This window comes from Aspergillus pseudonomiae (genome assembly GCF_009193645.1).
Source record: "Aspergillus pseudonomiae strain CBS 119388 unplaced genomic scaffold BDV37scaffold_78, whole genome shotgun sequence".
Lineage (NCBI taxonomy): Eukaryota > Fungi > Ascomycota > Eurotiomycetes > Eurotiales > Aspergillaceae > Aspergillus > Aspergillus pseudonomiae.
This window is the reverse complement of record NW_022476070.1, coordinates 41,650-66,808: the sequence shown is the minus strand read 5'-3', so window position 1 is coordinate 66,808 and position 25,159 is coordinate 41,650. Positions and strand designations below refer to the sequence as shown.

The 25,159-nt window shown below is 48.4% G+C and overlaps 7 protein-coding genes across 7 annotated transcripts; 4 read left to right on the top strand and 3 right to left on the bottom strand.

Moving 5' to 3' along the window:
• Positions 1-106: 106 nt before the first annotated feature.
• BDV37DRAFT_257591 (U4/U6-U5 snRNP complex subunit SNU66) lies at positions 107-2,948 on the top strand. Its single transcript, XM_032082963.1, has one exon. The coding sequence runs from the start codon at positions 295-297 to the stop codon at positions 2,341-2,343; it is 2,049 nt and encodes a 682-aa protein (XP_031937779.1). The 5' UTR covers positions 107-294; the 3' UTR covers positions 2,344-2,948.
• Positions 2,949-3,190: 242 nt separating this feature from the next.
• BDV37DRAFT_257587 (putative aspartate aminotransferase) lies at positions 3,191-5,506 on the top strand. Its single transcript, XM_032082962.1, has 6 exons — positions 3,191-3,689; positions 3,752-3,830; positions 3,925-4,565; positions 4,616-4,903; positions 4,958-5,017; positions 5,080-5,506. The coding sequence occupies exons 1-6, from the start codon at positions 3,570-3,572 to the stop codon at positions 5,179-5,181; spliced, it is 1,290 nt and encodes a 429-aa protein (XP_031937778.1). The 5' UTR covers positions 3,191-3,569; the 3' UTR covers positions 5,182-5,506.
• Positions 5,507-6,092: 586 nt separating this feature from the next.
• On the bottom strand, positions 6,093-8,258 carry BDV37DRAFT_257577 (RMD1 family protein). Its single transcript, XM_032082961.1, has 4 exons — positions 8,186-8,258; positions 6,569-8,087; positions 6,326-6,511; positions 6,093-6,276 (listed from the first exon to the last, which is right to left on the bottom strand). Exons 1-4 carry the CDS (start codon positions 8,234-8,236, stop codon positions 6,125-6,127), a joined length of 1,908 nt encoding a protein of 635 aa, XP_031937777.1. The 5' UTR covers positions 8,237-8,258; the 3' UTR covers positions 6,093-6,124.
• A 1,622-nt stretch (positions 8,259-9,880) lies between these two features.
• Positions 9,881-10,512, top strand: BDV37DRAFT_257573 (uncharacterized protein). The gene is made up of 2 exons (XM_032082960.1): positions 9,881-10,387; positions 10,478-10,512. The coding sequence occupies exon 1, from the start codon at positions 10,037-10,039 to the stop codon at positions 10,280-10,282; it is 246 nt and encodes an 81-aa protein (XP_031937776.1). The 5' UTR covers positions 9,881-10,036; the 3' UTR covers positions 10,283-10,387; positions 10,478-10,512.
• A 5,045-nt stretch (positions 10,513-15,557) lies between these two features.
• Positions 15,558-18,318, top strand: BDV37DRAFT_257564 (uncharacterized protein). Its single transcript, XM_032082959.1, has one exon. The coding sequence runs from the start codon at positions 16,094-16,096 to the stop codon at positions 18,239-18,241; it is 2,148 nt and encodes a 715-aa protein (XP_031937775.1). The 5' UTR covers positions 15,558-16,093; the 3' UTR covers positions 18,242-18,318.
• On the bottom strand, positions 18,297-18,742 carry BDV37DRAFT_257563 (uncharacterized protein). Its single transcript, XM_032082958.1, has one exon. The coding sequence runs from the start codon at positions 18,705-18,707 to the stop codon at positions 18,516-18,518; it is 192 nt and encodes a 63-aa protein (XP_031937774.1). The 5' UTR covers positions 18,708-18,742; the 3' UTR covers positions 18,297-18,515.
• A 2,507-nt stretch (positions 18,743-21,249) lies between these two features.
• On the bottom strand, positions 21,250-22,657 carry BDV37DRAFT_274418 (putative C2H2 finger domain protein; the record flags this gene model as incomplete). The annotated part of the gene is made up of 3 exons (XM_032085232.1): positions 21,250-22,035; positions 22,099-22,238; positions 22,291-22,657. 3 exons carry the CDS (start codon positions 22,655-22,657, stop codon positions 21,250-21,252), a joined length of 1,293 nt encoding a protein of 430 aa, XP_031937773.1.
• Between the last annotated feature and the right edge of the window lie 2,502 nt (positions 22,658-25,159).

Below are 25,159 nucleotides of genomic sequence, written 5' to 3'. Positions count from 1 at the left end.
AAAAGAAGAAGAAAAGAAAAAATTTCTGAGCTCCAGCCGCTGCCGCCTTTTATCTCTCGCGCTAAAGCATGCGCTAACGGGTTTGCCGCGCTAAACCTTACCGAGACGAGTTTCAGTTAGGTAAGCCCCGTCTGGACCTCACCTTCTGGTAATCTATCGATGGTAATCGGGCGCTTGGTCTCTAATCGGTTTTACAGACCACACCCTTCTATCGCCGCTTTGGGTCTTGTGTCTTTTTTAACCCAGTGTGTTTTTTTTTTTTTATTTCCTTGATAACGCTCACCTGTCGCCAATATGGCCGACGCACTTTCCATCGAGCAGAATAACAAAATCCGAGTGGCGCTGGGTTTAAAGCCGCTCCCCGTCCCCGGTGCCGACGCCTCTGGTCCTACTTTCAAGGACTCCGAACACGACGGCTCGAGCTCATCTTCCGAAGATGACGAGCCGGGAAGTACACTCGAGTCGCGCGAGGCGCTGGCCTCCTCCAACTGGAAGAAGATGCAGGATGAAGCCGAGGCGAAACGGAAACGGGAAGAGCGAAACGCCGCGATCAGAAAGGCGCGTGAGGAGGCTCAGAGAAATATGAAGCTTCAAGGTGCGACTCTAGGAGAAGCTGCCGATGCGGAGGTGGACACGAAGACTTGGCTACAGCAGACGAAGAAGCGGCAGAAGAAGATCGAGAAAGAGCGCGCGCGCAAACTCGCAGAAGAACTGGAGGAGCGGGCTCGTGCAGCTGAATACACTGCGGAAGATTTGGCTGGTGTCAAGGTTGGGCATGCTGTTGGGGATTTCGATGGTGGAGAGGATCATATTCTTACGCTGAAGGATACGACGATCGATGAGAACGAGGAGGAAGGAGACGAGTTGGAAAATCTGGAACTTAAAGAGAAGGAGAAAACTACAGAGAAGCTCGAGCTGAAGAAACGCAAACCCGTTTATGATCCTACGGAAGAAAATACCGGAATACTCGCACAGTACGATGAGGAAATCGAGGGCAAGAAGCGGAAGCGGTTTACACTCGATGCCCAAGGATCCACTGCCGAAGAGCGAGAGGCTATGCGACAAGAAGTCTCGGAGAAATTGAAGAAGAATGTTATCAGCCTTGATTTTGCGGAGGAAACGCCAATCTCTGATTATATGGACGTGAGCGAAATCAAGGTGAAGAAACCTAAGAAAAAGAAGGCCAAGACGACAAAGCAACGTGCTGTTATGGACGAGGATGATATATTCCCTACGGCTGAGGCGACGGGTACACCAAATGGGAGTTCCATGGAAGTTGATGCAAGTAACGGAGAGCCAGTACCCGCTCCTGCCTCCCGCAAGTCCCTTAACGAGGATATCTCGTTTGTGGATGACGATGATCTACAAGCCTCTCTTACGCGGCAGAGGCGTGCTGCTTTCAAGAAACGCCAGAAAGCACGTCCCGAGGACATCGCACGACAGCTCAGAGAAGAAGCGTCGCAGACACCGATGGACGTGGAAGGCTCGGGCGAGAATGAGGAAGAACCCGGTCTGGTCATAGATGAAACCTCAGAGTTTGTGTCTAACCTACAGAAACCTACGCTCCCTGAACGCCGTGAAAGGCGGTCAACAACGCCGGTGGAGGAGCCCCGTGCTTCGTCTGAAGGTCCTGGTATGAAGGATGAACCTGTGGAGGACGGTGACGTGGATATGGAACGTTCATACAATGATATCGAGGACGAGGAAGATCTCAAAGCGCGCATCAAGAGCGAAGAAGCCACAGCGAACCAGCAGATCAGTGGCACCGGCTTGGAAGAAGAGTCCACACTGGACCAAGGTCTTGGTGCCACATTGTCGATGCTCAAGCAGCGTGGCTTGGTCAAGTCATCCGATGCTGCCGACCATAATTCTCTCATCCGTGATCGGCAGCGTTTCTTACAAGAAAAGAATCGCCTCGAAACCGAAGCTGAAAAACGTGCCCGTCTGCAGCGTGAGCGTGACCGAGCTTCCGGAAAGCTCAACCAGATGTCTGCTCGTGAAAGAGAAGAGTACGCGCGGTGGGAGAACAAGCAACGTGACCAGCAGGATGCTCGTCATATGGCGGAAGTCTTCAACAAGGAATACAAGCCCGATGTGCAACTCAAGTACGTGGATGAGTTTGGCCGTATGATGAACCAGAAGGAGGCATTCAAGCATCTGAGTCACCAGTTCCACGGCAAGGGCAGTGGTAAGATGAAGACGGAGAAGCGACTGAAGAAGATTGAGGAGGAAAAGAAGCGAGAGGCAATGAGCGCATTAGACAGCAGTCAGCATACGGGCATGAATAATGCTATGGGAGCGACGGCCCGGAAGAATCGCCAGGCTGGTGTGCGACTGGGATAAATGGCTGCCACCATTATTCGCCTATTGACACTCTACGCCATATTTTCTTTGTGATGCCCATGCAGTTTAATTCCTAGTTTTCGTTGTACAGCTTATGGTATACCAAGAATAGAAACAATATTTACCTATCCGCGACTGTTGCCCCCTGTTCACTGCCGAAAGTAGATCCTTGTCGCCGGGCCCAGCTGTTCAGGGAGTGGGAGAAAGTCCAGAGCAGGAAGCAGTTAGCTTGTTTGCGCCCTTCATTGCTGTTGTTTATTGACGATCATTAACTTGGCGTGTGGGGAAATTAACCGCGATGGAGCTGTCAGATTCCGAAAGTTCCTCTTAACAGGCCGTACGAATGTGGCAGACGGTGTGCTAGTAGGAATGATTCTTTATGGGGAGAAAACAGTAGGACTCTCAATTATCTTTGGGTTTAGAACCCCGTTATATATCCTTGAGCATTGACTTATGGAGCTTGAGGAGGACAACAAAGAATGTTCACTTCAGGCCGACTCCAATTTACCCCAAACTTTCCGTGAGGGGAAGCGTTTCCCAAAAAGGAATCGGGAGGCGCTCCCGAGGGCTGCGGCCTCAGGCCACAGTGGGCCAGAATTCTGAAAGAGCTCACCGAAAACCGAAAGCGCCGAACGCAGTGGCGCCATGCTTAAACCGTCAGGGACTTTTTAGAGGTTCCGTTAGTTACCTATTCTTCTTGCCTAACGATCATACTATCACTCGGATCTGTTATCAGATTTATTATCCCCGAGTGGAAGGAGTGTATGGGTATGGTATGATAGTATGATATACCGCGATCGGCTTGCCGAAAGATGGTCCATGAATAATTATTATTTTTTTTTCCCTTCTCCAAATAAAAACAGGATCGATACAAGGTTCCTCCTACTACTACTAGTTAGTCATAGACGGTTTATGCATCTCGAGTAAATTAAAGTCAAAATCCCGCCCGAGCTGACACAAGCTGGAATTGATCAATTTAACCGTGAGTGCGGAGAGGGCGACCAATCCGAATCGGTGGCTCGCGCTCCCCGGAATCTTCCTAGTTCACATGAGTCGAAAAATGACACACACGCAGCATCTCCGATTATTTATCTGCTCGCCTCCTTGTCCGATCTCTTTCTTCTCTCCTTGGAATCTTTTCCATCTCGAGGTCCTCTGCAGCTGACTCTGCAATTGATTGGATTTCTTTTGTTTAGATTTTTTTTTTTTTTCCCTTTCCATTCACCATGCTGTCTACCCTCAGAGTCGCCAGCCGTAGGGCTGCTTCGCGTGACGCTAACATGCGCACCGTCGTCGTTGGTGCCAGACATGCCTCGGCCTGGTCCAACGTCCCTCAGGGTCCTCCGGTAAGCTCTACAGTGCACCGCCAACGTCAATTGCGTGTCACAATTAACTCAATGCCTTTTAGGATGCTATCCTTGGTATCACCGAGGCTTTCAAGGCCGACTCGTTCAAGGAGAAGATCAACCTGGGTGTTGGCGCTTACCGTAAGCAGTCATTTCTTTGCCGCTTGTTCACTGAATCCAACTAGCTCATGGCGAGCTTGTCATCTACTTCAGGGCTGACATTGTGAATCAATAGGTGATGACAAGGGCAAGCCATACGTTCTGCCCTCCGTTCGTGCCGCAGAGGACAAGGTTGTCGCCTCCCGCTTTGACAAGGAGTACGCTGGTATCACCGGTGTCCCTTCCTTCACCAAGGCCGCTGCAGAGCTGGCCTATGGCAAGGACTCCTCTGCCATTAAGGAGGACCGCCTCGTCATCACCCAGTCCATTTCTGGTACCGGTGCCCTGAGAATCGGTGGTGCTTTCCTCAAGCGCTTCTACCCTCATGCGAAGAAGATCTACCTCCCTAACCCTAGCTGGGCCAACCACAACGCTGTCTTCAAGGACTCCGGTTTGGAGGTTGAGAAGTACCGCTACTACAACAAGGACACCATTGGTCTCGACTTCGAGGGTCTGATTGCCGACATCAAGGCCGCCCCTGAGAACAGCATCATCCTTCTCCACGCTTGCGCCCACAACCCCACCGGTGTCGACCCCACCCAGGAGCAATGGCGCCAGATCAGCGATGTGATGAAGCAAAAGGGCCACTTTGCCTTCTTCGATATGGCCTACCAGGGCTTCGCTAGCGGCAATGCTGACCAGGATGCTTTTGCCCCCAGGCATTTCGTGAGCGAGGGCCACAACATTGCCCTCTGCCAGAGTTTCGCCAAGAACATGGTAAGAGTACAGGTACCGGAAGGTAGAAACTAGTAGCTGATCAGTCATAGGGTCTCTATGGTGAGCGTGTCGGTGCTTTCTCCCTTGTTTGTGAGAACACCGAAGAGAAGAAGCGTGTGGATTCTCAGATTAAGATCCTCATCCGCCCCTTCTACTCGAACCCTCCTATTCACGGTGCCCGTGTTGCCTCCACCATCATGAACGACCCTGAGCTCAACCAGCAGTGGCTGGGAGAGGTCAAGGGCATGGCCGACCGCATCATTGAGATGCGCTCCCTGCTCCGGAAGAACCTGGAGGACCTGGGCAGCAAGCACGACTGGTCGCACATCACCAGCCAGGTAAGGAGCTCTTTGGATGAACATATCGACAGATACTAACTCACCTTGCCATAGATTGGTATGTTCGCCTACACTGGTCTTAAGCCCGAGCAGATGGATGCTCTTGCCAAGGAGGTACGTAGCAATTATTGGTACAGTCGCTTTCCGAAGACACCCATCACTAATGTTTATTCTAGCACTCCGTCTACGCCACCAAGGATGGCCGTATCTCCGTTGCCGGCATCACCTCTGACAATGTCAAGAGACTTGCCGAGTCTATCTTCAAGGTGACTGGTTAGAGAAAGGGTGTTGAGGCTGGAGTTTATCCTTAAAATACATAGATCTACCGGGGTGTGGCCCTTTGTATTGATATCCGACATGTTTAATTTAGCATATTCTTACGAGCACTATATTATGTTCTGAATTCTCTTGGATGGTGTATGTACTGTGTGCGTAAATGGACGTATAATTGTACCCAAGTCAGGTAGGACGAATCAGTGAAGGACCAAACGATGGTCATCCTCCGTGATATTGATCGGGCTTGTAACCAAATCACTACCGCCGGGCTCTAAATATTGAAATACTTAGATTCAGAACAGGAGCGCTGGCAGAGTTAGTGATTACACAATTCAGCATATTCACTCTACCTTAACCATAATAAAAGCGAAAAAAAAAAATATAGCTAGCTATGCTACATAGAATGTCGATAGAACTGAGTTAGCAGCCGGGCGCGGGCGCACTAACTATATGGAGCTGCGAGCGAGATATAGAGTGCCGCGTGAGGTGCGTAGTGTTTGTGGTAAATCTTCATTCAGCCACAGACTTTCTATTATGAAAATCCTAGTGATCAATCTATGTGTAGCATGGAGACCGCAGATTCACATGGGATATCTTACTCGGGATACAATATGCCGAGGTTCTAACCTCGCTGCTTCTCTAGATACACACACGTAAACTCATCAAACAGTCGAACATCCAAAACCATCCTCCGGGGCATTCTGATCGAGCATGAATGATACTTTGACAGATGCAGCCTAGAGCGTTGATAGGGTGATATTGAACACCTCAATATTGTTTATGGCTGAATTGATTTGGCTACAGAAAGTATACAGGATAGACTGGAGATAGTAGGATCTTGAGAGACGGTAATTTGATATTCATTGTATTTATCTATACAGGATTTGACAGCGTTCCAGATAAGGTTCTATCTTGGAAGTACCTGCACAGCTAGACATTAAGTAGTTAGGCGCTAACGGGAAGTAGACTCTTGATTGATGGATTAGTTGTAGATGAGGTGCCTTTACCGGAAGAGAGGAGGCCGAATCGGAGAAAGACTTCGGAGGTGGTGACGAGGATGGAGATGATGATTAGGACGATGATGATCCAGGTTTGGTCTTGACGGGTCAGTCGTTTGTTTGGAAAGGATAGAATGAGGGTACTTACGGGAGGTTTTGCTGTCGGCTATTGAGTCTGAGAGAATTTCGGCGAGGTCGAGGAAGACACGGCAACGTTCGTTTAGGACCTGAATTCGTGGCTTGATTTCGAGGTACTCGCGGACGGCGATGTACAGTGGGTATAGGGTTGGTTCGCTTTCCCAGAAGAAGTTGGGGACGTCTAACATGTTGGAGGCTGTTGGTTGTTTGTAAGTACTGGGATCTTGAGTATGTAGGTTGTGGTATAACTTACAGAGATTGACCTCTACCCTGCTTTTGAATAAGCTTCCCAGGATTCTGAATACTTCTTCCCGTTTCATGCCCAGTTTGCCGGTCATGGCGAGCCTACGTGGTACGTCCTTTGCTTCGGCCATTTGCCTGGCCATGACTTCTTCGAAGAAGCAGAGTTTGGTGCTCTGAGCAATGCCATGACTGATAGCCAATTTGATCATGTGGTCACCGCTTCGTAGTGTAATCATGTCGTTGTATACGCGGGGGCGAGAGATTTCGGTCGAATATTCGAAATGGAACTCCTCCGTTTCGAAATCCTCTTCCTGTAAAGGCATAGTGGCCAGCGGAATGGGAGTTCCAGTCACGGACGACGTCGCAAACGCAAGATCGGCGAGGAGATCCTTCTCTTGCCTGTCTGTGAAGTTCCAAAACACCACCACGCCATAACTGAAAACAAACATCTCTGCCACGTTGTATAGCAATCGTGTAGGCTCCGGTGGTCCAACGAGCGCTTGGCTATGATCATAAGCTGCGCCATCAGTAGCTTCGGCCCTGGTCTCCGAACCTGCATGGTAGCCCTCTTGGCCATGTCCAGGGGTCTCGCTATCACTGTGTTGCTCGCCATGCTCGCCACGGCCGCCGACAACCGAATGCTCCTCTGCTTCCGGCATGTAGTCTTCATGGTGATCACGAAGCTCATTCCGCTCGATTTCTTCATCTAGAAGAGATTTTCCACCAGGCTTCTTCACAACCGGACTACTTCTGAGCCTGTAACCTCCATGACCGGGTAACAACGGCAAATGGTACGCGGTATACAGGCAATCGTCGTAGAGCTTCGTCTTTCCTCCATGTCTCTCCTTAACAAACGTCGCCAGGGAACTCATCTTATAAGCCTGTGCAGTACAGTAGGCAGTCACACGGGCCAATTTCCCTGCACGACGAGTCTTTGGTAACCGCTCTGCATAACTTTTAGCCTTCTCCGGCGCAACCTTCCGGCGGCGCAATAGCTCCTCCTCTGCCAGCAGGGGCGCAATGTCATTGTCAACGCCAAATTCCCCGCCAAGCCTCTTCTGTGTTAATAGTCGTTGCCTTACGATCTCGACATCGATGTTTTTGTCCTTCGCCAGTCTCTGAACCAGCTCCTCATCCACAGCCTCTTCGTCAACATCTTCCTCCTCATCTTCTGACAGCTTATTATCCACGTCTTCCGACTCGGGAAGAAGTACCAATTTTTCACTAACTTTTGTTGATCGAGGGGGTAAGCGGGGCTGAGCTGCGAGACGGCCCATCGTTACCGCAGTACTTGCTGCGCTGGTACCGCCGCTGGATGCACCTGCCATGCCTGAGCCAATTAAGCCACCCGTTGCGGACGCAATACGCGACCGCGGACGGGCTCGCGACGGTTGGGGTGGATGACGTTGTTGCATTGAGGGGACATCCGATGTATACTGGAGCACGTTGTCGACTGTGATGAAGCGTGTAGATGGAGAACGACGACGGCGAGGTTGGGCAGATGGTTGCTGCTCACGCGAGTCGGTTACCTGAGATTAACGCCAGGTGAGTACAATTGCAAACACATGTGTACAAAGGAACCCGCAATATGTGGTCAAGTGAGGCTTGATATCATCTTAGTACGTACCAACACATGGGGGCTCCTTTGGCCAGGCACACGCCCTCTTGCGGGGTTCATGGTCGAACTGTTATAAAAAAAAAAAAAAAAGAATATAAAGATAATTGATAAGCTCCAATAAAGTTGATAAGCTGATAGAATCCGTAGCTTGCCGCAAGCTTCTTCTGAGAGTTGCTTAGGCAGGCCTCTCGTATGCCCGGATAAGATGATGCGAAGTGAGAAGTGTTAATCGGCTAAGTTGAGAGAAGGTTGCAGGGGATGTCAGGTGATGGAATTGTGACGATCTAACTGGTCATTCTGTGGTTGTACTATTCACGTTTCTGAAGGAATAATATTGAGGTATAGAGCAGGACCCCGAGACCGCTTGTTAGCTAGAGCCCGTAAAGCAGCAAGTACATTATCTTCTACACGGATTGTAGAGTCAAATGTTGGGAACTTGGAGTTAGCTCGCTGGCCGATGAAGTGACAACTGCTACTCATGGACCTGTAGTAGTGTGTGTCTGGGGAGAAACAAAGAAGCGGACGCAAGAAGGAGGCAAGAGGATAGCACTACTCGTTAGCTATGGAAATTGTTGGAACTTGTTATATTCGGACGGGTTGGCGCCTACACCAATCTCTACTTACCTCTAGTGAGCTCAGGCCTCTCTGCGCGTTATGCAACCACTGCTTATATAAACGAGTTATGTCCATAACTATGGACCCACTCGGCAACCTTGGAAGCCCTTTTGATATCTGTTAATCTTGACTACATAACCTCCACTGATAGGATAAAAATATGCTATTACTGCCATGGGACAGGCTGCGCGCAAGGACGTGCAAACTGAATGGGTCTTTGTTAAAACCGTGGATCTGAAAGGATCGTTTAGACAAGACTACGAGTGGGCGACTCAGTGGTATTCCCGTACAGAGAAGCTAGTCGAGGAGGGCTTGCTGAGACCACACCCTACATCTACTCAGCAAGTGGGGTGGGAGGGCATTCTTACGGGGACTCCAATGCTGAGGTATAGACAAGTGAGGGGAAAGAAGCTCGTTTATGCTGTTAGTATATAACCTTAGACAGATAAACAATTGGATATTGAGATCGCGGGCTATAGCTATATACTCTACTGCTCATTCTTTCCTTTTATTTCAGTCACTTCCCACTCCAATCCTGCCTTTCTTAGCCGCTCCACGTACACGATCCCCAACAATGCTGGGGTGAGGACTCCGCGCGAGAAGGAGCGCCATAAGATCCGGAGGGCTTGACTCTATACCGCAATGTGGGATAGTCTGCGATATCAGCAACTCTTCGAATTATTCTGCGGGGAGCATACAACTGCCTTGTTAGCCATGGCCTTTTCATGCCACTGCGCTGCCAGCTGATGCGTCCAAATGTGTTCACCCTTGGAAGCTACGTAAACAGTGGAGGTCTCTATACAGCCCACCACAAACGGGTGTCCCATATTTACAGAAGGGCCATACTATCAGTATTGTTGATCAAAGTACGGTAGATAGCAATGGATTTAGTGTTGACCTCAAGAAGTGTCTGTGATGCCATACGCCCAAGAACATCTGAGTGTGGCCACCAGAACATGAGGTAAGTTACGACGAGATTGGGATCGGCTCAAGGCGTCCATCCAGGTCACCAGCCTCTTCTCACTGCGGCCAGCAGCAGCCCATTGGAGGGTTCGCGGGCCATTAGCCTACAGGTACTGCACTACCAGAGACCCTACATAGCCAGTAGCGCCATACACATACGGTCGGTTCATTTCTTCTCGGTTGAAGCTTCATACAGATCTCAGTAGGAAAGGAGAGAAGCAATGTTGACGGAATGCCCTGCATCTCCAGGTCAGTACACTGACCACATGAATCTTGATCATCATGAAGTATAAGAGAAGCTGCGAGATAATACACGGCAAAGCATCAGTTCAAGTGAGGATGGCAGCACTTGTCTTCCTCCGCGTTCTTCCCGTACTCCAATTTCATCATCCAGGAAAAGGAGCAGAGTATTCTCTCTCATCTACAAAAGGGAAAGTGGTCCTTGTTGTGAGCACTGCCTCGAAGTGTAGCTTTACTCCCCAGTACCAAGGCTTGGAGGACATCTATCGGCCTTCGGGAAATGTATGATGATGACTACTTCATCTTGGGAATTCCTTGTAATCAGCTCCTGCTGCAGGAATATGGACACAACGACGACATGTAGACCTTCTGCCAGCTCAAATATGGGGTCACCTTTCCAGCCCTAGCCAAGATTAACTTAACGGTGAATAAACGGCAGAAAAGGGGATTCTTGGGTTGTTGTAGGATTACATGGAACCTTACCAAAGTATAGAAGCGAATACTCTACGTGGTGGCCGAACAAAAACGATAACAAAAAAGCCCTAGTTCGCCATTAAACACCATGGAAAGGTGAGAAGTCGCTGGTCACCAATGACAAAACCGGAGAATTTGGAAAAGTATTTGATTCAGTTGCTAGAGGGACGTTGACGATGTATCAAAGTGACCCGAATTTCCTCAGTTTGCTTAATTTTCTCCTCTGTAGAGCTCGTTTTTTGGTCAACTAGATGTGTCTCTTCTTTTCCTTTCCCTTCTACTAAAAATTAGCTTCTGCCAGAGTTGAACAATTCACAGTTCAGTACTACACTTTCATAGTCAATATGGGAATTGTTGACCAGTGCTCCGGATCGCTCTGGTGGATCAACCACTGAGCAAAAAAGCGGCGCCACGCCAGGCCGAAAACGGACCGAGTTAAGAGTTTCCGCAGAAACACAGCGGGCACTGTTCGATAGTAAAGCACTATTTAAGACTCCGTTCCACCCAAACCCAACCTACTCTTCACCCAGGTAACCGGACTATGCCATCGTATGCTAACCCACTAGTGAGTATGAGAGGTAAAAAAAAAAAAAAGGGACACATTTTTCACTCTTTCTCAACCCCCTGTCAGCTTCCTCGCCTTCAATGGGGGCTGTCTGGATGCCCTGCCAGGCACCGGGTTACTAATGGCCGCATGTCGGCAAGGTTCTAAATATACGATCAACTCAGCCAGCATCTCGGGTCTCTGATCTGCACTGAGGAACGTCCGAGCCTCAGTTCTGTATTTGAATGCGCCTCATTTGATTACCCTCGGTTTTTTTTCTGGAGGTCGTAGGAGAATTTAACGACACAGCCGCGCTACGCTAGGATCAGATGATGGGCGACCAAACTATTCCTTAGGCAGTAAGGATTGGGTTCTTTTTTATTTTGGTCCATGATGAAATGGGTTCGGCACGTTTCAGCTCGTAACTATCAGCGATCTAGTTTCACCCCCAAGGGGGTTAGGGGCGTTCTTGCGTGGCTCGGTATTACGGTGGGTGTCCCGATTAGGCAGTCGGGGTCGTATGGTGTTGGCAGGTTTGGAATAAGTTATGTGGGGGTTTCTGTTGTTGTATGATTATAACAATTCCGTTTTTTTTTTGTTATTATGATTATGATTATGATTATGATTATTGCTATTATTATATTTACTTAGTGAAGGTGATGCTAGATGTGTTGGCAGTTGAGCTCCATCTGCTAAACTACTACGGCGGTTCAGACGTACTCCGATGATACATATGGAAGGTACGATACATACAGTACCATACAACCAGAAATACATCCATCCTGTACAGGAATACTGGACTCGGCCGGGTATTTGTAACTCCCCCTCCAATACAAATCAATACGGCCGGATCCCTCGCATTGAGAGAAGGCCCACCAATGATCAAATCCGCCCAGCAGCCAGCCATCGGGGGGTCAAGCCGACAGTGTAGGTTCCAACTGGTAGATAATGCCTATTACAGTCCAGACAATGATTCATGGAGCATTCCGGCTGCTGAGTGACGACCAGCAAGTTGCACAGGGTTGCGTCCTGTGGGAGTGACAAGGTGTAACAACCCCCCCGTGATTGATAGCCCGGAAATGGCCTGTGGCATCCATGCCGTCCATGTTCCGACCCTGAATATAGATTGTAATTCTGACCGGGGGAGAGGTCTAAACCCAACTTCCTACTACGGTATCCATCTAATGATCTATCGCCCTTTTCTACGTCACGGGCAAGGGTTTACGTGGTGTCCTGCGAACTTGTGCGCGACCATGAAAAACCGGCCACCTGGTTGCTGAGTAGTTCGGAGGGGGTGTAACTGTGCTACTAGGGGACGGCTAGGACGAAACTACTGCAGTCATGCAGAGTCCGTTTCCTATTATAATCATAATAACACGGGGAGGCTGATTCACAGGTCAGTGGCAAATTGTAGATACATACCTTCCGTACAAGGACCTTGCTGTGTCGAGGATTGTGCGATATATCCCCACGCGTTAAAATTATGACTTTCCTGGTTAAATTTGTTCGCTGTGGAATCTGATAGAGGCGAAATATAACCTCCCCCGAACACGTGGATGGCTGGTGTCAAGAAACACGGACGGAGGCTTTTCCAAACCCACTGAGATTTGTATCAGGCATGAGAGCTGACTGGAGAAGTCATGTCTGAGCGGAAGAGCTGGTTTTGCGTCGTTCCCCGAGGCAGTCGCCTTCCAGCACATGGTCACGGTGCCCAAGGTTCGCCTCCCTGATTCATTCAAGAGTGCATACACACATACCTTGGGGGAGTAATGATATTGCATGTACATATGTCACCCTCAAGGTTTCCCGTCAATTCAAATCACTATCATTATTCAGGTTTCTCCTCACTGCTTATTCGGTGCTTAGTCGGGTGTTAGTGTACATTCCTCCCCCACCTGGACTTACTCAACAGGGTTTCTCGGTCCCTGCTTAATGGTTTGGAAATTGACCGGAAACCTAAAATACCCAATAATAGGGAGTTAAAGAACACCTCGAGACATTCAGAGGAATTGATGTATAGAGATCCAGTCGGTGATCGTAATAATAACTAAATTAAATTGAATTGTAAGATTGAACCCCGTCCGTTTAGTTTTTGCGTTTATCCCTAAATCGAGGAGAAAAGGACCCTCATGGCCAACGGTGGACAAGAATAGCTATTAACTCAAACTATCCGTTTGAATATCCCTTCATTACTCGCCCGGAATGATCGTAAGGGGGCGGGGCCATAATTAAGCCAATTAATCCAAAGGGAAACCTTTAGCAACCTTACAATTGCCCTTTGAAAGCCTGAAGAGAGTTTCGATTCTTCCTGAATTGTAAACCTTAGAAATAATCACAGGAGGGCTTGCTGGCCAATGGTTCATTGAGAGAGAGGGTGATCAGCCATTGATTTGTTTCGGTTAGATCCCAGCCGACTGTAACCTGTGACGGGGATCTTGGCCCCAGCGTTATTCATTTGTTGATAGGTACACCTCTGTCGCTGTCGACTACTTCAGAACAGATGCATGGAGATCGTAGTAAATAGCCAAAAATGAAAAAAAATGAAAATGAAAAAAAAAGCATTGTTCTGATTTGAATTGACCAAGTATGTATGGCCTGTAAGAAAAGCACAGGAAAACAAAATGAATCGGAGAAAGAAAAGTGTAAGGACATACATACCTACATGAAGTGGTGGCTGTCTGAACCTCCGAAAAAAGTCAGTCCTCCGCAACCCAACAGATACAAAGTTTTTGATGCACGAGAGCAGGGCAAGCTGCTATGCAAGTCCATCATCTTGCATTTCACCTTTTCTGGCGGTGGGGGTTGCGCACGCGCGGGTATGGCAGAGGAAGACAAAAAGAGAGAGGCAGAGGCTGGTCGCTCTTGACGGATGATCTGCCATGCTGAACCAGTGTTTCCCTGATGTTGATCCTGTGACGTTCACTGTCAAAGATAAAAGGAATGCTACCTGATAGTCTTCCATTCCTAGTAGTAACCCAAAAAGCAAGGCACATTCGCATTATGTTACTTTGAATCTTAATCTATTTTTTATTGTTCGCCTTTCTTTTCCAGAATTATTGTCACAGCAATCAATCACTGTGCCTTTTTCCCCCCAGGTACCAGGAATGAGCCTACTGTAATGCTTACTACTCCGTACACCGTGACGGCTCCGGCTCCCGATCCATTGATGGATTATTAAGTTCTTCATGTATTTTTTTTGTGACGTTTTCTTTTTTCTTTTTTTTTTTTTGTTTCCACCCTCCATGCACACAATACTCTATAAGTCTCTTAGATTCTTGGGTAATTTTATTATCTCTCAGTATTCTCCATGTTCCGACGCTCCTTTTAGTTTATTTGACCTGTATCAAGAGACAAAGGAGGAGTTCCGGACTCGACTGTTGGATTGGACCCAGTTTTCTTGTCAGTCGTGGTGGGGGCGTCGGTGGCAGAGGCATGGCCATGGCGTAAGATAGCGTTGTCGAACAAGCTGTTCCGGTTCCGTACCACTTGCAGTGATGGGTCGTACAGCGTACGGTACCGGGGCTGTCACAGACTCAGCCTAGAAGGACTGGCTGGCTCTGGACTCTCAGCTTTTCGCCGGTACGGGGTAAAGACAAAGAAAAAACAAAAAATAAAGATTGATGTTATTAATGGAACAATAGAATAAAAAGATGAGACAAGACTCGAGTCTTCCAAGTCTTTTCCTACCCCAGTTTCTTTTTTTTTTTAAAAAAAAAAGAAAACAAAGCAAAACATAATCGAGGTAAAACTTGCAGACGACACAAAGTACGAGTTTTGGATGACTCCATCCATGATTGCTTTTCTGATCGATCGTTGGTAGGGATCAATGTTCCAGAAGGAGAAACAGAAGACTTTACTAGTGACTAGTAGCATCATAAGTCAATCCTGGTATGTATTCTATTCTGTAACGGAGGTCACTATTAATTTAGGAGGTGCCCGTGACTCTAGAGTACGTATGAAAATACCCGCTGCCTCGCCATCCGTACGGTAGTTGGGGCGGGCCTTCCGTCCCATACGGTACGCCCTTCTCCGTACTAGTGGTGGTACTATTATTTTCCCCTTCCTATTATTATTCGTCCTTTCTTTCCCTTCTGATTCTTTCTCCTGGGACAGTAAAGTTATGGAGGCCTTTTGGTACGTACGATACAAACACGGATTTCTCTCTTGATACATGCATTTCGTCTCCGGCATTCTGACCATGACTCGCCACACGATTTTTCCTCTGCCTTGTCCTTTTTCTCTTCTTTTCCCGAAAGGTAGGTATGGATGTACTTGAAGTCCGCATGATGGGTGGCCGACAACCTCCGGGAACCGCATCGAACGACCTATAATACTGAAGTTTATTGACATTCTTTGCTTGGTTCTATGACGGGGCGACTTGGTTAGGTCCTTCTTACAGGGTATGGTAAACGGTAGTAACCGGAGGACTGTAGGTGTATATACGACCCAAGTGGTAAAATAAATTAATCAATCAAACCGTGAAGATGATTCGTATTATACACCCGGACCCAAATTGGATTAAACATCCTGCGGGCCTGACAACTCCTTGGCCCAGAAAAGGTACCCTGAATAATACCATACCGCCTCTCCCCACTCAACTACTCACTTCTGGCTCTCTCCGCTCTAGGGCCGCCTTACGCTCTCATCCTGCTTGCTTTGGCATCATCTCATCTCAGCTTTCCCTCTCTCCCTCTCTCCTCTTTTTTTTTTCCCTCTCTCTCCCCACCCCTTCCCCTCTCCGTCCTCCACTTCCCTCCCCTCTGAGACCCAACTCCCAAGGCCAACCCTTCTGCCATGGGTTTTGGTTACTCAAGAGTTTCGTTTGCTATTCCATATGCAAACTCCCTTTCAAACTCTCCTCGATCCTCCATTGCTTGATCTATGGCGTGTTGTTCTGACTCGTCCTCCCGTGTATTCGGCCGCTGACCTGCAGCTCTCACGCTGCTACCCGTCTTTCACCCGGACGTCCTCTACCTGGCCCTCCTCTCAATTCCTCTTCTCCCTTCGATTTTCGATCGTATCCTCTCCTCCGTTCTCTCGTTTCGGTGCCATTTCCTCCTCCACGACTTTCCCGCGACCTCATGCCGGCTCTTGAGGTGCCAGTGTCCGGGTTGTCTCTACACAGAGACAACCCCGGGAGCGATTCAACGGTTAAACCAACGCAGATCATGCGGCTAAACCTAGCTCAGAGCACCCTCGACGAACTGATCCAAACGCTACGGGACGACCAAACAGCTAGGGTCCGTTTAGGGAAACATCCCACTCTCTACTACGGATCCAAATCGCAACCGTTTCACTCTCATCCCGAGACTCACCGGTCTGAGATCTATAGCGGCAGCTCCAATGACAAAGAAAACTTATATTTTACTGGTGTCCTGAGCCATAGCTTGGAGGTTCAGAAAGCAAAAGAGGCTACTGCGGCCACAGACCAAGCATTAGCCAACCTCGAACAGAGTCTGAACGCCTTTGAGAGGGGGAAGGAATCGAAGAAGACCCATATAATTACTAGCATTGATGAGGTGAGGGCTCTTCGAGCAGGCGACAAAAGGCAGGCCGCTCTTTTAGCTCGGAAGTCCTCGAGTAAGGTGGAATTGGAAAAGGACCGGTTGCTGAAAAATGCAACCAATCGCTCGTTGTCGTCCAGCCCGGCTCTGGGTGTCTCTCGGTCTCCTACTTCTGTACCTCCCCTCACTCCTACCTCAGCACCGCTTTCCCAAACCAAAGATCGCGTTCGCCTCGACGCTCTTAAGGTTCCCTTCATTCACCTTCTCGCCGTCCGTGCCGTATCTGCCAAGTTCCTTGCTCGCCAGACTCGCTCGTCCATCGAAGACTGTACGGCTTTGGCTCGGAAATACGGTGCCGAGAACCGAATCAACCCGGAGAAGTTCGATCTCAAGGACAAAGCCTACAGAGAGTTGGATGTATGGAATTTTCCTTATCCGTCCCAGGAAGAGCGACAGGAAGCCATTGAGAATGCTATCTCGGCATTTGATCGCATGCGGATCTCCCGCACCGACAAGCTATGGCAGATGCTTCTTCCAAAGGAGGAGCGAGGGAAGGGGAAGTGTCTGTCACGGCTGAACTTGCGCACCGGCCCTGTTAAGAAGCCACTGACTCCTCGGATACAAGTACAAAACCCCGACGAGAGCGGCAAAGACGGCGACACGACTGGACCGGAAACCGATAGGGTCAATGGAAATGGCTTGACCCCCAAGGCACAGCCCACATCAGCTCCCCGGTCTGGTGCCAACGCACAAAAGAAGCGAGTCGGCAACTCTGTAACGAAGCAATTTACTGCGAAGGGCAAGAATACGACAAACAGTACCCTGACTGGGCGTGTCACTAAAAAGCCGGAACGGAAGCCAGTCCCCAAGCCGGATGGGAAGTTTAAATCAGCAGAATACGTTCATGATTCAGATGAAGATGACACAGACATACCAGATGCATCGGCATCGGAACAGCCTCTTCCAGAGAAAACTAAGCTACAGCCTAAAGCGCCACCCAAACAGGCCGAGTCTTCTCCTCGAGAGTCCCCCCATGTGCCGACACCCAAGGTAGACCAGTCAGAGCGCGCCCCATCCAAAGCCGAATCGTCGCCCCCAAATCCTCCAAAACCTACTACCTCATCAAAGAGGCCACCATCCTCCCGCCCTCCGGCCCAGAAATCTCCTCAGAAGCCGTCGCCTCTTGGCTCATCCCCCCCGACCAATGCTTCTGACCTACAGAGTCGCAGTCGTTCTTCGAGTCAGAACAATTCCTCCAGTTCTTCCTCATCGCCTTTGATTACTCAAATATCCAAACCAAACAAAGCTACGGGTGCCTCCAATGTTAAGAAGCAGGTGAAAACCAGTGGCATGGCCAAGGCAACTCCGGCGCTCAACCCCCTCAAGCGTAAGGCGGAACTCGACCGCCCTTCTGCAACTCCCGCCCAGGGACGTACAACAGGGGATTTGGAGCACAAGCGACGACGGGCGGTTAGCACATCGAGTGGTAGCACCGGAAGTGCTTCACCACCCCTTAGTCGGGAGATTCTTCTCCAGCAGCTGCGAGAGAAATCGCAGCGCTTTAAACACTACTATGCCAAGTACCGCACACTGCACGATACAATGGCAGCCCATTCAGATCCACCGAGGGCGGAGCTGGAGAAGTTACGGCGACAGCACTTTCGACTACAGCAGATGAAAGAGGAAATCTGGGATGAAGACCGGCGGCTTCGCGAAGGGCTCTGAACGACTACTCCATACGAGAAAAGAAAAAAAAAAGAAAGAAAGAAAGAAAGAAAGAAAGAAAGAAAGAAAGAAAGAAAAATCGATACAGAGAATGTGTTATTAATTTCCTATGTGACATTGTTAGATCTGGGTTGTTCACGGAACGGATCTCCCGTTTTTTACATTCTTGGATGTTTACGTTATTCCATCTCTTTTCCTTTATCGCATCAGAAATGTTCTAGCATGACGGGGCAATATTCCGAGTTTGCTTCGAGGCGTTTATCATGGTCTGTTTTCATATCACACCCTCATGTCTGGTGACTGCATTTTGCGTTTGTGATTGTCTTCCCAGTGTAGCAAAAAACACATGCATGTAATACAATACATAGAGATCTGTCATGAAGTAAGGCAATACTACATCGTCTGCAAGGAGGGCTCTCACGCAGCCTCCATGGAATTCAACGTATGATTTGGCGTCTAAGTTCATGCGCCAGTCCTTTTTCTCTCACAAGGTTGCCCTTCAGCCATCATTGGTACAACTGGTAGTTCGCATGTTCAGGTGTTTGCCTGACTGACTTAAAATCCCACTTCCCAGGAAACTTTAGTGATCCCCCACGATTTATTAGAGGGAGGATAATCTCTCCATGATTCCTTGGGAAAGCTTGAAGCCCCCACCCCCATTTGACGGATTTCCAATAAAGGCGAGCCTGACGAGGACGCCTCTTTACCCCGGATCAACCGTAATGATGAGCCCGCTAAGCTCCTCTGGTACTAGTCTCCACTGAACCAAGGCCCGCACGTGGCTTGCCGATTATTCGGAAATCCGTCACAATACCACTGTAATTACCGTAATTTCGTGACGCAGACGACGTCCGACGACGTCATTCTCCATGGTTAAATTCGGTCGCTAATCCCAACGGGGCTTAGGTCCGTTTCTTGCCCAGCGGTCTGGAAGGTGAACAGAAATCATTTGTCTTGGAAGTACTCCGTACTAAGGGTATGACTCTTGCAGATGCAAAGTCAAACAAAAGGAAGGGTTCTTTTTCAAAGCTGTCTGCAACAAGCATCTAGTCACCGGAAGTACTTTGATATCAATCACATATTAAATACGCAATGGCATCGTTCAAAGACGAGTCTTCAGCTTCAAAGCAACAAAGCCATTGCAGCCATGCTATTGCTGCCTCGACCTGATGGACAGTGGGCTAGAACCGGAAGAAACTAACTACGATAACAACCCGTGCAGGTTAAAAAAGAGGTAGAGACCAGAGAGCGGGGGAACCTGCATCATTGCGCAAAACGGTATAAAGGTTAAACTCTCATTGATGAGCAGGTGGGCCGCATTGGTTGATCAAACTCAATATTATTGAGCAGAAGCAATGCCCAACTTACATCGAGTTTGCTCGATGAGCCGTGATATCTCACCTGCCTGCACTTGAGGCGGCAACTTACTCAGGACTCTTTTACATCTTGGCCACGTTCCGTTTACAAATGGTGACTTACCTATGGCTGAGGAAAAAATTGCTTGCAGGCATATACTATGAGCCATGCTCGATTCATGAGCAGGCTAGTTGAGCTGTGGTGTATATCTATGGATCGCTCTGTCTTCGTTACAGTTAGTGTCGAACTTGAGTCCCCCCCCCCCCCAGTTAGTCAAAACGCAATTGCTGTCGACAAAAAGAAAAAACCTCTGGCTTGGGAGGGGAATTTGTACTCGAGCTTGTCTAATCTGTTAGTCGGCTCTCGATTGCCATTCTTACTCCGCTGGACGAAGGCTGTTCATTGACTTAGATGAAACCTTTTAGCCCATGACTCGGCCGGGTTCTATAGTTCACTCTTGGTACGACGTATATGGTATGAGCAACACTCGTCATAATGGGTCTTGAGCAGGGCTGCGCGATAGGCTTTCGCATTTGTATGGGGAAATGAACCCTTGGCGGATACCCTGCATGAAGTCTCGTGAGATGGAAGAAGGATTTAAGTAGAAAGTGCATGATATTTAATCAATGGCTATTCTTAACTGCACACACAAAGTGACTTGTTCAGGTCAATTCTTACCATTCTTTGTAGAAAGAACTACACCTTTATTTCATTGACTGTGAAAGGTTAGACTTGCACTTCCTTACCGATCTACATCCAACTCGATCTAGGCCACCAACAGTTTCGATAGAGTGGATCGATCTGCTTTTAGTTTGACCCAAGGCATCCATTGTAATTTGATTGTCTGTATAAACTCTTGTCATGTGTATACTACCTACTGTCTCAATTCAAGAAACATCAAATAAATGAATGGAGGACAAGAGGTGTTTTCAAGCACACAGGACACACGAAACTATGGTATCAGATTACGCAGGTATTCTTTCTCTATATCATACAGTAGGTGGATCATTTACAACAATGGGGTGAGTGAGTATGGAGACAAAGGAAACAAGAAAAGCAAACACAGGGAGTACGGCGAATATTAAAAGGATATGAGGTATAATGTGACAAGGGGGTAAGGAGACAAATGATAATGCATAATAATAACATGGTATAAGATACCAGAACCCCGCGACCAAAGCAGACCAGACCAGAATATCCCAGTTCCCAAAAAAAATAAAAAAAAAGATAAACCCCGTCCAACCTAGCCCTGAACCGTTCCCACCTCTCTATTTATTTATTTGTGTTCGTTCGAGTCATATCGCACATTAGGAGCAACAAATAGAGAGCGCAAGCAAAACACGGGAATCAAATCAGCTAAGCCCGGACTCCTTCCAGCGCGCTTACACCTTCAAACGGAATGCTAAGAGAATAACATCTCGGATATCCACAACGATGTATGACAAAGGAAAGCGAAACGAAAATCCAAGGGAGAAAAACAACATGCTGTTATGCAAGGCCTGTGATGAGATAACAAAGGAAAGGAATGCCAGACAAAGGAAAAGATATGCAGATGTCAAACTCGTCGTTTGAGTGAGGACACTGCGTAAGGTATACGGCTCTAAACCAGACCTCTATGTCCCAAATCAGAGGTCCTGCCGATCATTGAGACTCTAAACCGGTGTTGACCATGCACTCTCGCCAATCTTTGGCTTCATCTCGTAGTTCTCTGGTTCAGTGCTAGTGGGACGTCGGAGGGTGGAGTTGGGAAAGTACATGTGAGGGGGCATTGAGTTCGGGTATGCTGGACCATTAGGATCAGAATAGCCGAAATCGGTTGCGGAGCCTGGTGATGGGATGCTACCGTGGGACGGCGAAGCCCAACCTAAACTTGTCATGTGGGGACTCCCACTAACACTGTTGGGCCGATGGTCGTTGTTGGCAGGCGGCTCGAGAGGTTGAGGAGGGCCGTAACCTGACGGGTGAGAGGTCATCGACGGCCGGGTGTGTGGAGCACTACCAAAACTGGACAGAGATGGAGATGTTGCCGTTGGGGAAGCGCGAGGGCTGGCCTGCTGAAAGTCTCCGCGAACGTGAGGAGGAATAGAACCATTCCCCATGCTGTAGTATTCGCCAGACGAGCGAGGCATATTCAATGGAGGGAGCTCACCAACTGGTGAGATCGTAGGGTGGTGGGCAGGGGATGGGGTAGAATGAACAGAGCCATGTTCTGAATATATTCCCTCACCAGGGGCTCTCGCTCTCTCCTTATTTTGCCGCAGGTTGGCTTCAGTCTCTGCGGCAGCCTCTTCAATGGTACCGGTATGGTGGTTCTGATGGCGTGTCAAAGTCGTACGACGTGTGAAGGTCTTCTGACAATTGGCATAGGGGCATTTATAGGGGCGTTTACCGGAATGTATCCGGCGGTGTCTAGCTAAAGAGGATGAATCGCTGAAAGGCTATATCCGTGATGTTAGATCTTGATCAATGGCCCTTGCCAAATGGAAAACAGCGACACATACCTTTCCACATCTCTCGCACATGTGCGGCTTCTCGCCGGTATGGACACGGGAATGCACGGTCAAGGCAGAGCGCTGGATGAACTGTTTACCACATCCTGGCCAATCACAAGCGTGTGGTCTAATACCAGAGTGTATCCGTTCTACACTTTGTCAGTTTACGGAACATTGTAGTGCCTTTTGATATAGTCTTACCATGTCTCGCCAGATCGCTGCGTCGAGCGAACCCCTTACTGCAGGTGCCACAGTGGAATGTTTTGGGTGGAGGATCTGTCCTGCCCTGAGGAGCACCACCGTTCGGCATTGGAGGAGCACTTGTATATCCCCCTGGCACATAAGGATTTTGCAAAAGTGGTAGCGCGGAGTTTGGGTGTGTCTGCGGTTGGTATCGCATATCCGGATGCATATTCGGCATTTGGCCGAGTGGCGCGTGAGGAGGGTAGGCAAGTACTGGCTGGTCACCAGCCTCTGAGACTCCGGGCTCCGGCTTCATCTTCGGAGACGATGTATCAAGATGAGAGTTCTGTATAAATTGCTGATGATCGAATTCTGCGGCGACCATGGCTGCAGAACCTTTTCTGTTCAAGATAGTTGTGATGTCCATGACCCGACCCAGCGGGGAGCTGAGGGACGGTAGTCAAGGACAAAGCAAAGCTGCCCTGCGGTATCCTCTAAAATGTAGCCGTAGGATGATCTCCACGGCGTACCTTCCAGTCTCAAGGCAATTCGATCCCACCGAATCGTGAGATCAGCCACTGACAGGTGCGGACGGTGCGACACGCGTGATGTAATTCACGGTAGGCTGTGGTGCAGCTGTGGGTTGCGTACGGCGTAAGTGCCAGACGATATAACTATACAAGACAAGGTCGAGGTTAGCTTCATCGTTTCGAGAGTGAATTCAACGAGGTTGATCCGGAAGCGTTTCCGAAAGTGAAGACGCTTGCGCCAGAAAAAAACAGGCAATAAAATCGTAGACTCACCTCGTTGGGTCTGCAGAAAATTTTACCTCCGTGGGCGAGGTTTCCAAAGTTTCGCAACCAAGAATGTGAGCAACGAAGGCAGGGGTAACTTCGGGCTCTGATATAGTTTCAATCCCGAAACATAAACAATCGCAGGACAGTTTCACTTCTATCAGAGGACCGATCTTCTAAAAAAAAAAAAAAAAAAAAAAAAAATTTCGATATTCCTGCCGGACTTCGGGGCGTAATGTTCACAGCAGTCTCCACAAATTGGTTCCAGAAATTCCAGGCGGACCGATACACGATGTAAGCCTCGTCGGACGGCCGCAGGAAGATAAATTTTCTGAGGTAATAGCGGGTGCTACTCGACAGGGAAATCGAAATCTCGACCAGATTATTGAGCTTTCAAAAATCGCAAGACCACACCAATCACTGGGACAAGTTCCACCGCCACGCGACCTCGGAGATTGTCAAGAGGAATATCCGGATATATGGGGAAAAATCGCCAACGGGGTAATTCCAACGTTTCTAGTCACTTGTTTTATGTACTCTTCAAAAGTAGGGTGCGTTCTCAAAGGGGCGCAAGAGCGATATATTCGCGACGGGGAACGAAGGCACTCGGCGTGTCCTATTGACCAGGTACAACCATGTTAGCAAGTTTCGCTTTGAACGAGCGATCGTTTGGTGTCAGGCTCCTGTTATTGAGTGCGAAACTACAACTCCTCTTCTGCTGAAATGTGGATGGGTTCTGAGTAGTCCGATAAACATGCTCACTCAACGACAAAAGCCATAGGTGGGATTTCCGAACTCTCTTGAATCTCCGCACCGAGCCAGCGAGGAAGCGATTATACATATTCACCGGGCACGAAAAGGTGGGAAAGTGTAAGGCATCATTCAACTGGGCCATCGGGGCCAACCAGCGGGGAAACTCCGGTGCAAGAGACGAACTTCATGTGTATGACGAAAACACTTACAGAAAGGTGTCGTTGAGGAAGGATGCGCTATTGGGACGAAAGACTTCTCGACACAGTTGGAGGAGACAGCGCGTGGAATTCGAGTGCGAATCGAAAAATTTGGGGTTGAAGTTTGGCGGCTCGATTGGGCTTCCAATGGCGGAGGGGGTGGAAAACAGTAGATGAACGCTCCGGTTGGATAACGCCTCACGGACTTTATTTAAACAGAGGGGGAGGGGGAAGAAGAGAATAAGAAGAGATCGAGAAGTAGTTTATACCCCTTATCCAGTCGGATGAGACGAAATAAAAAAGAGACAAATTAAAAAAGAAAAAAAAAAGGATGCGCGAGAAAAGAAAATAGAAAATTAAAAAAATTAAAAAAAAAAAAAGGATGATGATGATATTGAGGGAATAAAAAAAAAAGTTGTTCGGAGGTTTTGGAGAAGGTGACGGGAGATGAAGTAAGTAAAATGACAGTCTCGGTATTATTGGTATTAAGGTAGATATTATGTCGTAGTAAAGGATTCAAAAACCTTAACGGTTCCCAAACAAAAAAAAAAACAAACAGAAACAAGTATTTGAAGTCACTTTTTCCACTGGCTTCTCTGGCAGAAGGAAAAGGGATTCCTTTCCAAAGCCACACCGTACGACTGGTGCCTCTTTTATTATGGTTCGGGTAAGTTGGCACGAAATTAAGTGGTATTATTATTAGTAGTATGATTATTATTATGATTATATTTTTATTTTATTATTCTTAGACTTATTACTGACTACTAGTTCAGGACTTGGTGGCCTAGTGTACGGAGACTACTACAGCTTCGCACGTTTCCACTAAAACCCCCAAGTGGCTCCAGTCGAACCCGGCCGAACGAAAGCTCGAAGGTCACCTTCAGGCTTCAGCGCGCTTCCGGCTCCACAACGTGGCTTTCCCCGTCTCACTGGCCGTGCGAGTATCGCTCTTGGAGGTGGATACGGCTTGGTGCCGATCTGAATGAATAATAATTTATTCTATTTCTGCTCCCGAGCATGCGTACGGAGTACGGTAGATACGTCCCCTCAGTGATGCTGAAGAACGACGCCTATTTATCTGGTTTGGGCGAAGATCCTCAAGGCATTATCACAGCTTTCATACTGCATAATGCACGAAGGCTG

Bases quoted from the DNA above. Each gene is read 5' to 3' on its own strand.
- BDV37DRAFT_257591 (XM_032082963.1), top strand. From the start codon at position 295: ATGGCCGACGCACTTTCCATCGAGCAGAATAACAAAATCCGAGTGGCG.
- BDV37DRAFT_257587 (XM_032082962.1), top strand. From the start codon at position 3,570: ATGCTGTCTACCCTCAGAGTCGCCAGCCGTAGGGCTGCTTCGCGTGAC. The intron at 4,566-4,615 runs GTAAGAGTACAG...GATCAGTCATAG, and splicing joins AGAGTTTCGCCAAGAACATG to GGTCTCTATGGTGAGCGTGT. The intron at 4,904-4,957 runs GTAAGGAGCTCT...ACCTTGCCATAG, and splicing joins GGTCGCACATCACCAGCCAG to ATTGGTATGTTCGCCTACAC.
- BDV37DRAFT_257577 (XM_032082961.1), bottom strand. From the start codon at position 8,236: ATGAACCCCGCAAGAGGGCGTGTGCCTGGCCAAAGGAGCCCCCATGTG. The intron at 8,088-8,185 runs GTACGTACTAAG...CGTTAATCTCAG, and splicing joins AAAGGAGCCCCCATGTGTTG to GTAACCGACTCGCGTGAGCA. The intron at 6,277-6,325 runs GTAAGTACCCTC...TGACCCGTCAAG, and splicing joins AGCCGACAGCAAAACCTCCC to ACCAAACCTGGATCATCATC.
- BDV37DRAFT_257573 (XM_032082960.1), top strand. From the start codon at position 10,037: ATGAAGTATAAGAGAAGCTGCGAGATAATACACGGCAAAGCATCAGTT.
- BDV37DRAFT_257564 (XM_032082959.1), top strand. From the start codon at position 16,094: ATGCCGGCTCTTGAGGTGCCAGTGTCCGGGTTGTCTCTACACAGAGAC.
- BDV37DRAFT_257563 (XM_032082958.1), bottom strand. From the start codon at position 18,707: ATGAACTTAGACGCCAAATCATACGTTGAATTCCATGGAGGCTGCGTG.